General features: G+C 39.3%; 1 protein-coding gene across 1 annotated transcript; it reads right to left on the minus strand.

Moving 5' to 3' along the window:
• Nucleotides 1–775: 775 nt before the first annotated feature.
• WNT9B (Wnt family member 9B) lies at nucleotides 776–13,729 on the minus strand. Its single transcript, XM_077460151.1, has 4 exons — nucleotides 13,586–13,729; nucleotides 7,645–7,901; nucleotides 5,346–5,611; nucleotides 776–4,366 (listed from the first exon to the last, which is right to left on the minus strand). Exons 1-4 carry the CDS (start codon nucleotides 13,675–13,677, stop codon nucleotides 3,908–3,910), a joined length of 1,074 nt encoding a protein of 357 aa, XP_077316277.1. The 5' UTR covers nucleotides 13,678–13,729; the 3' UTR covers nucleotides 776–3,907.
• Between the last annotated feature and the right edge of the window lie 358 nt (nucleotides 13,730–14,087).

Raw genomic sequence — 14,087 nt, forward strand, 5'->3', positions numbered from 1 at the left:
ATAGATTTATAGCATTTTTCTTATTTTTTTTTTTTTTTTTACTAGTGATGGCAGTGATCTGCGTTTTTTCTTTTTTTTTTTATTGGGACTGCGACATTATGGCGGACACATCAGACACTTTTGACACATTTTTTAGACCATTGGCATTTATACATCGATCAGTGCTAAAAAAATGCATTGATTACTGTAAAAATGTCACTGGCAGGGAAGGGGTTAACACTAGGGGGCAATCAAGGGGTCAACTGTGTTCCCTGTGTGTGTGTTCTAACTGTAGGGGGAGGGGACTGACCTAGAGGAGATGACAGATCGTGCTTCCTAGCTATTAGGAACTCACGGTCTGTCTCTCCTCACAGAACAGGGATATGTGTGTTTACACACACGCGTCCCTGTTCTGCCTCTCGTGCCCACGATCGTTCGTGGCCGGTGGTCGTCTGCCACGAGCATCGGCACCCCCCGAGTGCAGCAAGCGTCTGCTATCCCGCTTAAAGGAGCCGACGTAAAGCTACGATGGCTTGTGGGATCGCGCCAACCTGCCACAGTATAAGTGGCTGGTCAGCAAGCAGTTGAATAAAACTATGAAATTTGTAATATCAATTTGATTTGATTTTATTTGCACCTCTAAACTCCCAATTTTGTTTCTTAGTACTTTCACTACATAGACTCCAAATGACAGGGTGTCTGTGGATATATTTTATGGGATCAAGCGACAAGGTACTACATATCCCAACATAATACACGGTACTACAACAACCAAAGAAAACACGCAAAGGGTTTTTACAAAAAAAAAATATTTATATATCAGAGCAGTATATAAACACATTTGAAGTGCAGTGTTTTCTATGTACACAGTGGCAAAAATATAAATATATTGCTTTACCAATACCTATATACATATCTCTAAGCAGGCAAGAAGTGTCTTCATGCAGTGAGTATACTGCAGATTTAAATAACTTAAATATATATAGATTTATATGCGTGACAGTTCCTAATTGCTGTACACATGAGGTAGAAGGTATGGGCCCAGCATTTTGCATTATGCATGTTTTAAGGCCCCATCGGGCTCATTTACGAAGGTTGTCCAAAGTGTAGTACTCCAAAGCAACTAGTCAATCTCAAACTTCAGTAAATTGAATTCTGATTAGCTGCAATGGTTTATTACATGTTAACTAGTCATTTGCACTTTGAATTACCTTATTAAAAAGCACACATATTTGTTAGGGCTTGCTACAGAAGGAAAAGAAAGTACAGTTTGAATTATCTGGGGTGCCAGCGATAGTTGACAGCCATTTTATCTGTCAGTTTTCTGGTTCTTAGAATATTTATAGACCTAATTTTATTCCTGCTCACAAAATGGCATCCATGACCTTGTATATGTGACGAGTAGGCTTTTAACATGATCATTACAAATGCAAACATTGTATAAACCATTATGGGGCATGTTGCTGCTCTAACTTTGGAATTATGAGATGTTCTAATCAAAGGGCCAGTTCTCTGTCTTTTGGACCGTAAGTGGAACAGACTTGGCCAGTGGCAGTAGAAAATGGCCAGGCTCGGTGATAAGTTGGAGTAAAAATAGATACATACTCCTGTAAATGGTAGGAGGAATAATGTCCCATAATTGAGGGAATTGTACACTTTTTGTAATCGTGGAATGAGTTGTACCCCATCATTGGTGTCAGTGAGAAGAATAGTGCCCTATTGTTGGTGTCACTGGGAGGAATCGTACCTTATTAGCAGCGTCCGTGGGAAGAAGTTGTGCCCGATTGTTGGTGTCAGTTGGAGGAAATCTACCCAGTCATTGGGAGGAATTGTGCCCGATTGTTGGTATCAGAGGGAAGAATTGTTTTGGGTTATTCTGTAATAGTGTGCACAAACTTGTGCCTTTTAGTCCTATGTTAAATACAACTACTCATTGGTCTGAAATAAGCAATCTTGTAATCCTAGTCCTTTGCACAGTCCTATGTTATGCCCACAAAATGATAATTAATATTAAGGATTAGCTTGACTGAATCGGTAGTTAGTTAGGTCTGATTTATGATCCGATATATGGGACTGGCAACCTTTTTGCTTCTTTAGGTTTTTACAGTGGTAGAATGTTCACATACACAGGTATTGAGCAGCTGCCAGGAACCATATGTGGCTCTTAGGGCCGTTTCACACTGCTGCGTGGTGCGAGATTGCATGCGATTTGCACTGCAGTGCAAATTACATGCGATGCGAATTCAGCCACACAGATAGTATGACTGAATTTGCATCGCATGACCCTTTTTTTTGGCCTGCAGCAGAATCGGATCGCAGATCACACTGCAATATGCGAACTGATTTGAGGGTGTCATTTAACTTTTAATTGACACTCCCAGCAGTTTTCATAGGGCAGTGTGAACTGCTGCCAGGAGACATGCGATGCGGGAACCCACAATGGATTTGCAGGGTTCCTGCATCGCTGCAGTGTGTACCGAGCCTTAAAGTGATTGTAAAGGCATAAGGTTTTTGTTTATACTTAATGCATTCTATGCAATAAAAAAAAAACATTTGTGTGCAGCAGCCCCCCTCAGCCTCCCCTAATACTTACCTGAGCCCATCTCTATCCAGTGATGTTGTAGGAATGTCTCGGCTGCCCGGGACGCCCCTCCTCATTGGCTGAGAAAGCAGCGCAGCGCCATTGGCTCCCGCTACTGTCCATTAAAGTCAGTCAGCCAGTGAGAAGAGAGAGGACACAGGGAGTTGTGGCTCAGTGCCCCTATAGCAAGCTACTTGCTGTGGGTCACTCAACAGGAGGGAGGGGCCAGAAGCACTGAAGAGGGACCCGAGAAGAGGAGGATCGGGGATTCTCTGTTCAAATCCACTGCACAGGGCAGGCAAGTATAACATATTTGTTATTTTTATCTAAAATAAACCAAGACTTTACAATCACTTTAAGCCTTTGTCTGAGGACAGTTGCTTTAGATCAACACTTGCTATTGGCATACTCTAAAACAGTTCTCATTATCAGAAGACATTCTGAATTATTTATGGTCAGTGGTCAAGACAGATCAAGGGCAAATGTGGGAAAGGCAGGGCATGAAGCTTTGTCATAGAATTTATCCCTCCAATGATGATCATCAAATATTTCACTTTATCTCGATGAAGACTGCTTGTATCAGTATACATTTGCATGCTTATAATAAAATACAGATTGATGGTGGCCTCTTGCATTACATCTTGGGTTTTGAGACATGACCATATATCTTGACACACGCAGTCACCATAGAGATTCAAATCTGCTTATATTTACAGTTGGTGAGTGCAGCGGCATATGGTGACATCAGCATTTGTACATCTCTACAAAACAAGTAAATTAAAACATTTATGTACAGAAAATGTAGCGTCCTTGGTCCTTCTACAGAAATTAGGATTTTTCTTTTTGTGGTTATGGTTAAGTTATTTGCAGGTAGAAATTAAATCTGTGGCCATGTGCAGCCATTATTGAGAATAATTGTGATTTTAACCAATCATGTGACTGGCTTTAGATGCTCCCGATTAGGTATAACCAATCACGTGACTAGTATTAAATGCTACTGATTAAGCAAATGAATCAATGCAAATTACCAAGGATGAAAGTTAATTGCAAAGCTGACATCAAATGTTGCAGCATATTTTGGGCAGTGCTCAAAAGTCTATTTAAGAGGCAGTGGCTGTTTGGCGTGTGGAATAAATATCTCTGCATAGTTATAATTTAAAATATAGTAGAACATTGAATGAAGTATACCCCATGTCAAAGTATTGAGATCCATGACACCATCCAGTATTTTTTCATCAGTTCATCAGTTCAGTTCCTTTACTTAATGTGCACAATTTAGTCTCATGGATAAGAGACAGAAGGAGCCCCTTTTGTAGTTCATTATTCTTCGTATAGTTCATGTTGCCATTATTGTTTGCATGTATAGGTGTCCTGCTGCTGAACGCACTTCTGACACTCCACATGGCAGCACCAGTGTACTTGACAGTGGCATGAAAAAGTGACCATTCGGCTTTGGGTGTTGTACCCTCTACCACAACACAGACTGTCACATGTGGTCTCTCTTGAGCACACTCTGCCTGAAGTCCCAGGAGAAAAGCGACTGGTACGGCAGAAGCTTGGAGAGTCCTCTAAATAAACAAGATCTGTAGAGCGAATAGCACGACCGGCAAACGAATGTCCTAGGGACTCGTGGCCCCCAACTGCCTCATTTGTTGCTCCCAGGACTTTGACGGCATTGTCATACTTTGCTTTGAGCAGAGCTCCTGTCTCGTGGAATGGGGAAAGCTGTTTCCAGCAGGTGCGTACTGCACATGACCCAGAAACTCCATGACACTTGCACGTTGTCTTTAATCCACTCTTTACAGCCTAAGAATGAACAAATGGGGAGGGAAAAAAAAATCAGAATCTGATCAAAAAACAGTCATATTTTCAGTCAAGAGTGCTAAAACTGCTTGTCAATAATAGTCAATTGAATAGGACTCAGATTCAGCACTTTTAATCCCTAGATTAAGGCTTACCTGTAGGTGCTGGTAATATCTCCTAAACCTACAATTCCCTATACGAGGAGTAGTTCTGCGCTAATGCGCTAATGTCGGGGGGAAAAAACTTTTTTTGTCTGGAAAATTGAGAACCTGCTTTTTCAATCTTTTGCTGGCTGAAATTTGGCCAGCAAAATTCCAATGGAGCATACACACGGTCGCATTTTCCGACGAAAAGCGCTCATTGGTCTTTTGCTGGCTGAAATTCCAACCGTGTGTACGCGGCATAACATGTGCAGGTACATTGGCCCTCTTAGGTATATGCCTTTCTTATAATCTTTCCGATCATCTTTATCTTCATTATAAACAGCAGAGCTCATTCCATTATAACCCAGCTAATGAACTATTCCTAGTGTTTTACAAGCAATTGAAAGCCAAAAATGCAAGAGGTTTGGACCACATTTGCAGTCACTGGATATATACAGCCAGCTGAGGTACATGAAGCATAATACTTCTGGTCTTAATTAGAATGCAAACGTGAAACAGAATGAACCACTTTGGCTGCCATGTTCTGCCTGTATTCTAAATAAAAAAACATTTATTCTATATGATGTTTTTGTTTTTGTAGTTTTGGATTATGACGACTTGTGCCATCTGTAAACTAAAATTCAAACAAGTTTCTGTCGTACATCCTCTAATGCATTTGTTGAACAGATGTGTATAGGGAGACATTTATTTTAGAACTATACAACTGGATATGTAAAGTACTTGTCTGTCTTCTTCCTACTTTGTTTTATACACTGCCAAACCACCTTTGTGTTTACAAATTTTAGGACAGGGTGTTTTGCTGATTGTTCTGCACTCACCTTAATGCCTGTGTGAGTATTGTGTAAGTCCACTTTGGCTCTTGTGTCTCTTCCCCCCTTTTTTTGTCCCAAAAAGTTCTGCAGAAAGCGCGTGCTGTGTCGCAGGTTATCCCCGCACACCCCCCACTGCCAAGCCCGCTGACTCTCTAGGCCGGGAGAGTCATCACATGTACAGCGCTCCATCTTTCCTCCGCTGCAGGCCTTGGCCAGCGAGTGAGTCAGTGCTGCGGCCGACACTGCATACAGGAATGCCGTCTCTTTAAATCCTGAGGAGAGAACAAATTTATGGATTTCTATTATTATTATCTTTAGAAGTCTGTAAAATATTAATATTAAATGTGATTTGCCACTGATCATCACACACTCTGTCAGTGTTAGGTGAGAAGAGCCGATTCACGGCACTTCCGTATTTACATGTGACCGGCTGTGATTGCACACAGCCGATCACATGGTTAAAGAGCTGCTGCTGCGGCGCTTTACAGAGATCAGGGTTGCACCATGTTTTAGCAACATGGCGCAGCCACGATCGCCACGCTGCGTGCCCCCGCGGGTGCGAGATAGTGGCCATTTTGGGGCGCCATCATAGGACGTCCTCCCAGAATGGGAGCCGTACTATCCCTCCATCATTTGACGGTGGGCGGGCGGCAAGCAATTAACTGACATTTGCGCTGTTAATGTCACTGTACCCAATTTTTATCCTTTTTTTTCCCCCCCACAAATAGAGCTTTTTGGTGGTATTTGTTCACCACTGCAGTTTTTATTTTTTGCGCAATAAACTAAAAAAACCTGTCAATTTTGGGGAAAAAAAAGCAATATTTTTTGCTTTCTGCTATATAACATCCAATAAAATAATGTAAAGAATCTAATTTAGTCATCAGTTTAGGCCAAAATGTATTCTGCTACATATTTGTGGTTAAAAAAAGTCCTACTAGGCGTATATTGATCGGTTTGCGCTAAAGTTAGTGTCTACTACAAACTATGAGATATTTTTTTTTTCCGTTATTTTTTTTTTTTACTAGTAATGGCGGCGATCAGTGACTTCTAGTGGGGCTGCAATATTGTGGTGTACAGTCGGGACACTGACACTTTTTGGGAACCAGTAACACTAATGCAGTGATCAGTGCTAAAAATATGCCCTATCACTGTACTAATGAGACTGGCAAAGAAGGGGTTAACATCAGGGGCGATCAAAGGGTTAAATGTGTGCCTAGCCTGTGTTTTACTAAACTGTGGGGGGTGCTTTACTAGGAGAAGGCATGGATCCGCGTCCCTACTTTGCAGGAACACAGGATCAATGCCTTCCCTACTGATAGAATGGCAATTTGCCTTGTTTACATAGGAAGACTCTGTACCGAAGGATCGGTGGGTGCTGGTGGACATTGAGCCCGTGGTTCTCGCTGTGAATAATCACAGTGGGAGCGGGCCGGCGGGAGCGCACCTGCACACCCCCAACCCAAAAGTGCTGGCTCACGTACTAGGTACGTGATCCAGCACAGTAGAGCAGCCTTGCCGCTGTATATCTAAGTGATATGGTCAGCAAGCGGTTAATATAATACCCAGATAGTAAATGATTAAACTACGTGAAGATCATTAACCCTTTTCTTGTCAATGTTACTAATGAAACCGTGGAGTACCAGTCTAACGGGGCTGCTTTGCAGGCTAATAAACCAAAGGGTTAACAACCAAAGCAACAACCAAGTAAGCAGCACCACAAGCAATCCCTGATAAACTTGTGACCACCACGTTTACTGATAAAGCTTCATCTATACCTACTCTTTAGGCCACAATAAACTCCCCTGCATACAGGGAATGTCCACCACTATCATTACTGCTAAACTCAGAATGATCCCCACATTATTAGAGATAAAGCTAGGGAGTAGATGTCATCCATATCCACTTCTTAGGCCAGATTCCACTAGACCAGCCTTGCTCAACATTTTCAACACAGGTGAACTCTTGAAATAACTTTCTGGTCTCAGGGAACCCCTGCTAATAATTACTATATCTACAACTCATGATATATTGGTGTGATTGTCAGTGAGAAAAATGCTCCTTGCAGATTGTTAAAAAGCTCATTGGTGTCAGTGGGAACTTATCTGAGAGGCAGGAATTGCTCATTGCTCAAGGAACCCCTAGAAACCTCTGGAGGAACGCTGGTTGAGAAACCTTGCACTAGACAACGTAACCTGCCCTGTTAGGATTGGCTCCTTACTTTTGAGCAAATCTATCTTGCATTTCCTATTATTATTCTCATCCTCATTTTCCTGTAAAGGAGCTATTCTTGGCCCAACTGCCTTACCTCTTTTCAGGAGACCCCCTCTTCCCTGCAGGCTGCAGTTCCAGCGTTCGCTGCGCAGCTGGAATTGGCACTCCACAATGCCCAGTCGTACAGCTTCCTTTAGCGCCTCTGCCAGGCCAGGTTCCTTCCTGCACAGTCTCCTTTGGCGGCGGGTCAAAGGCAGTAGATCGCACTGTTTTAGGTGAGGTCGGCTGTGGATGCTACCAGTCGCAGCAGATGGTGATGTGTAGTGAGAGAGGGACTCCTTGCTTGTTAGTCTGTATAGGCAAAGGACAAGAAAAGCATAAGTATAAGGTATATTTTTATAGTCATTCCAGAACAATGTTATACATGAAAGGTGACTAAATAAGGTACTCAGGTCCTGGTATTAACAATAATAAAATATAAACAAAACACACATTTAAATAAAATAGTAACTAAATATGTAAAGATGAGTACATGATACAATTATATACTATAAATAATATAAAACTTTTCATGCATGCATTTTTCAGAGTAGGAAAGTTTTTAAATATTTAAAGGTGGCACATATATTGGCTACCTGATGGGCAAGATTTTAGGAACCTTCCATTTTATTTGTAAAATCAAGACTACATAATGTAATAATTAATATGTAAGTAAAAAGTCACTCAGGGTGACAATTGTACAGACTGCATGATATAGCCACACTCCTTACCACCATTAAATGAAGGAAGAACTCAAGTTATATTCCAGCCTTCCATATATAGTTTCCAGTTAATGATTTGTAGCCCATTTTAATCATATTTATACCAGTACAGTGAGTATTTTAGATGTAATGTGTATGAGCTTTTCAGCCAATGTATAGAAGCTCATAACAACCAATCACATTCCACTTTTTCATTTTTAGGAGTAGGTAAAAATAATTGTGATGTGTACAATGTGTTTGACTTCTAAATCAATTAATTTAATGCGCAGCTATGGCTTACCAAATATACACATGGCATAGACACTAGTGAATTGTTTATTACACAAGCATAGGGCAATAAACGCTTTTAATTTATTCTAGCGGGGTGCCTCCTCCTGTACTAAGCTACTTAAAGTGACTGTCGTAAAAAGCATTTAGTGGTCTTTTGTATGTGAAAATACCACTGGGCATTGGCACATTATTACATACTGTCTGTTTTTTTATTTCCTTCGATTTTCTAAATACTAACTGCTCATACATTCTTGTTTTTATTTTTCTCTGACCTGTATCATAATCAGATTTACAGTATATGATTATTCCACACAATTGTAATGTATTATTTTTTTTTGCATACTATGATTATTTTCTTTTATTATATATTTTTTTAATGCTTTAATTTAAGTTCATTTGCATACAAACATGCAGTCCCTAATAAAAAATAAACTTGGTTGACACCAAATTAAAAAATGCCGACATGCATTCCAAAAATGGTATCCCCTGCTTTATATCTATCGAGATATAGAAAAGCAAACATATTTTGAAAATCGTATCTTTTTTGACGACTGAAAGTTTGAATGTCCATGGTAAATCTATATGCGATATCCAGACAAAAAAAATATATGAATTCCCTGAATTACTCCAGTTTGCAAAGCTATTTACTTATCTCTCTTCAGGTCAGTTTTGTAGGTACTATAAAGTGATTAAAGGGCATATAAAATGCATCTAAAGCGAACGTTAATGTCCATACCATGCATGAGTCTAGTGAAGGCAGCATCAATTCACTTTGTGGAACTTTACAGTTTCCAATTTTAAAAATTAGTATACACATTAAACTAGCTAGTAACCAAAACAAAAATATCTGTATTTACAAACTAGGTCTTTAATATCAAATGTATTTTTTTAGTTTTCTGGTTGGAGTCTACCATGGCCTTGCATGGACCTGTCTGCATAATAGCTTATTAAAAAAAAAAAAAAAAAAGTTAATTTTTGAAAAATGATTTAAATTTACGTTAAAAATTATTTTTTCGTAAACCTTGTTGACCTAGGACAGGTCATCAAACTGTTTTCTTTTTTGTTAAAGCTCTATGCACCTATAACATATATCTGTATTATAGAATGCATTAGATATGCTGTTTAACAATATATAGAATTAAAAATATTTTTCTCTTATTTGCCCTTGCTCTTTTTCTCTTTCTTTCCCTTTCTCTCTTTTCTCTTTTGCTCTCTTTTCTCTTGCGCTTTGTCTCTCTCTCTCTCTCTCTCTCTCGCTTTTTTTCTCTTGTTTTTTTTTAGCTCTCTCTCCCTCTTCTTTTTTTGTCCTCTCTCTCTCTTTTTTTCTCTACTTTTTTTTTTCTCTCTCTGTTTCTTTCTCTCTCTCTCTCTCATTTTTTTTCTTGTAGTCCTTGTTTTAAAAGAAATGCTGCAAACAAAACCATGGCACATTGGGGTTGATTTATTAAAGCTGGAAAGTGCAAAATCTGGTGCGGCTCTTCACAGAAACCATTCGGTTAGAAGTTAGAAACTGATTGGTTACCATGCTCAGGTGCACCATATTTTGCGCTCTCCAGTTTTAGTAAATCAACCCCAAATGGTAAAATCCTGAGTCCAGGGGTGCCTCCACATTTCACTATCACAGGCAGGAACACAGATCTTTACTTGGCCAGGCAGTTAGATGGTTGGTCACCTCGCATCATGACTGTGAATGATCCGGTGAGTGTATGCCCACTGGTTATAATACTGCAAATGGTTATTAATATTACATCACATATTAGACTAGGAGCAATGTGACCAATTCCCTTTGATTGGAGCCCTAATAAATGTTTGATAAATATAATTATAGGGAATCCATAACTAATATAAAACCTACCCTTAATCAAAAAAATAAAAATATGGCTAAAAGTTTTTTTTGTTTTTTTTCTATTTTAGTTCTATCCATTTAACTTTGTTCATATGTAGTGTTGCTTATACATATCATACAGCCTGATCTATAATGCAACCTGGTTACTATTTCTAATGTTTTCTTAAGTTCTCTTTTTCTTTTATGCTGGCCATAGATAGAAAGATTAAATATTAATCCTTAGGTTTCATTATCTCATTTGATCCTTCAAGACAAGGTAGAAGTCAATTTGGGGACATTTGACTTGATTTTCTTTAGGATGGGGTATCTTTTTTTTTTTTTTTTTTTTTTTTTTTTAAAGTGCTCATTTGTTGATCAAGACAATTACCACAATCCAATTCTGGAAGCGATGATCAAATGGAAACCGAAACAAAGGTTTTTTTTTAATGATTGTACAGTTACGTGTATAGCATAATAATAATGGTAAATCCAGTTTTATAGTATAGAAACTACTGTTACACCTTTTGAAGGCTTCTCTCTAACCTTGACCTTATAGAACATGTCATCCATGGGTATATTTATTATACAGGACTAACATTTAAAAGAACAATACTAACTCCTCCTGTTCTGTGCAGAGGTTTTCTTGCATTCTGTCTAATAAGGTCTACAAGTATAAAATAAAGAGAATATATGTGTGCTGTTTAATTGGTTTGGGTGGAATATGGCTAGATCAACATTCTGAAAATGACTTCCATCATAGACCATCTCTGTAGTATAGGCACCTTTATTCCTTTATATAGACAAATGACTCTGGGAATGTAATTGAATATATTTTGGAACCAAGGATTTGTGTTTTATCAGTCACTGGTTCATTGTGTATATTCGTCTGATAAATCTATCTGTTCCTCCCTGACATCACCTGCAGTTTACCCATATTATGTGATCTTATGAATGTAAATATTTGGAGAAAATATCTTCATTTCAAGGTCTGAGAGCTCAGCACAAATCACCATACACAAATACTGAGCGAGAAAGAGATATATGCGGGGAGGGGGCAGAGAACGGACTGTGAGAAAACAGGAAAGGGAAATCTGCCGGAGAGAAGGGTGAGAAAAGAAGATGAAAAACAGGTATGTATCAATGGGCCTTAACCCTTTCCTTGTACTCGATGGGGGGGGGGGGGACATTTATAGGGGAAAAAAGGATATATAATTTTTTTTTTTTTTTTACATATATACCCTGCCACATTTGTCCTCACTGTGCCTATCACGCTGGAAATTGTAGAGTAGGTGTGGTCTGTGCCTGTGCCCAGTGATCTGTCACTGTGACTGATACCCCAAATATTTAGTAGCTGTATACATTTCTTGAGCTATATGCTCCTTCTCCTCTCGCCCAGACAACGTAGTTACATGCATCATAAATAATAATTATAGATTTATAACACTTTGGGCCGTATTTATAAAACAGTTTAAACCAAATATTCACTGCAAGAGAATGTGCATGTATTTTAAAGTACAGTAAATGATATCCACCTGAGAGTTTAGTGAATGACCTATTCTCTGCTTTATAAATATACCCCGAAAATGTATTCATTGGTGGGGTGCAGTGCTGGTGGTGTTACCTGGAGAAAGGTAAGCTACAACCCACTGAATAGCCCACTAAGTAGATGATGACTATATGAAATACTTATAGTTTTCCTATGACTTGTGCATGCTTTACAGAGATCTGCCCTCCATATTTTTATATATATATATATATATATATAACTTTTTTTTTTTTTTTATTAATTTCCTGTCCTTTTACAACTACAAAAGTGACTGTAAGTGTATCTGGCTGTTGTAAAGGTATGTATATATACATACATACATGTATGTGTGTGTGTGTATATATATATACGATGTAAGTTATTCCAAAAGCTTGCATCTTTATTGACAAGTCAGTAAACCAAACTTTCTGCATTAGTTGAAGGCTAACATTGTACAACACTTAAAAAATAAAAGTTATGAATATAAATTATGTCTTTTCTATAGTTTGCAGTATAGGGGAAAAAAATGATTGCATGGACTTTTTATGTTCCACCTATACAAAATAAATGTGGTCCAATCACCTTTACATACCATCAAATACTTTACAAAGAAAACATTTTATGTTGGTATAAATAAATTTGTATATTGTTGAAAAAACTGTGGAAATTTGTTTTTGTTTTTTTATTATTGAAACGATCTAAGATTAAATATAATCCTATGGAAAACATCTGACTTTCTAAAAGTGCCCTTAACCATCATTAGTAACTCTTTTTTGTAGCCATTTCTAGAATGTTCAGAACCCTTTTAGTATTCTCTGTTTTTGTTTTTTCCTCTCTTTTCTGAACTGCTCTATACATACTCAATCACTTTTGTAGACTGTTGCCTTAGTTCTAGCCATACCTTGATTGAAGTCCAGATCTGTGATTTTCTATTCTTTGTGTACACCGATGTCTTTGTTAATGAAAACTACTATTTGTTGGAAATCTGTTCGGTGCTTTTTTTTTTTTTTTTATCATTTCATATGATCACCATTGTTTGCCATGTGACAGTAAATGAAAGAGTGCAACATAATCCCCCAACTAGGATAATCTGGTTTTACTATTAAATATGTCTTTGGTGTGTTTGATCGCAGCTACAATATAGAAGGATGATGACAGATACTATGAAGTGCACAGAGGACAAGGAATGAGGAGATCTGAGAGAGGATGAGAAGAGAGGATGAAGATGGAGGGATGAGAAGAGAGGATGAAGATGGAGGGATGAGAAGAGAGGATGAAGATGGAGGGATGAGAAGAGAGAATGAAGATGGAGGGATGAAAAGAGAGGGTGAAGATGGAGGGATGAAAAGAGAGGGTGAAGATGGAGGGATGAGAAGAGAGGGTGAAGATGGAGGGATGAGAAGAGGGGATGGAGATGAGGGATGAGCGGTGATCAGAGCAGTCAATGATCACATCGCCCATACACTATGCGTATAGGAGGTAATAGAGAAGATCCTTGTACAGAGTACATACAATCACTCCAGCACTTGTTAGTACATACAGTGTTCACACCGCCCCAGCCTGTCCTCACATAATCCAATAACTACATGAGAAATCCGCAGTGATCAATGTACACTGGACATAGAGTAGAAGAAGGTGAAATAAGATCTCTGACCCGAAGTAGGCATCGGCAGGCAGCAGCAGGACCGTGACGAGCAGGAGGTGCAGGCACAGGGCGGCCAGGGATAGGCGGAGGCCGGCTGGCATGGTGCAGACCCGGCTCTGCTCCTCATCTCTCTCTCCCGGGAGCTGATCACTGGTCCGCGGATCGCCGCTAACAGTTTAAAGAGACAGGAAACACCTTGTCCTTCATTGGCTGGGAGCGGACACACCCTTATTGTGACTGGCTGTCCTGGCAAGGTGTGTAGCGAGAGGGCGGAGCTTTCCTCCGGTGAGCCTAGGCTACAGAGTGATTGACAAGCCGGTGCACTGATGGGGAGCGATGCGCAGACACTTCTAACCTACCGGGAGGGTTAGTCTATGTATGATAAGTGCTACATTCCAGGAGATTTGTGTCCAGGAGAGCAGCGTAAAAAAAAAAACTTTTTATATACACACACACACTCTCAAAAGTGAGTACACCCCTCACGTTTTTGTAAATATTTTATTCTATCTTT

This window comes from Lithobates pipiens, unplaced genomic scaffold (assembly GCF_037356315.1).
Source record: "Lithobates pipiens isolate NorthernLeopardFrog02 unplaced genomic scaffold, aLitPip1_a1.2 Scaffold_28, whole genome shotgun sequence".
Lineage (NCBI taxonomy): Eukaryota > Metazoa > Chordata > Amphibia > Anura > Ranidae > Lithobates > Lithobates pipiens.

Coding starts and splice junctions, on each gene's coding strand:
- WNT9B (XM_077460151.1), bottom strand. CDS start 13,677: ATGCCAGCCGGCCTCCGCCTATCCCTGGCCGCCCTGTGCCTGCACCTC. Junction 7,902..13,585: donor CCTGCCGATGCCTACTTCGG/GTCAGAGATCTT, acceptor TTGCCTATACAG/ACTAACAAGCAAGGAGTCCC. Junction 5,612..7,644: donor AGGGGGTCTCCTGAAAAGAG/GTAAGGCAGTTG, acceptor TTCTCTCCTCAG/GATTTAAAGAGACGGCATTC.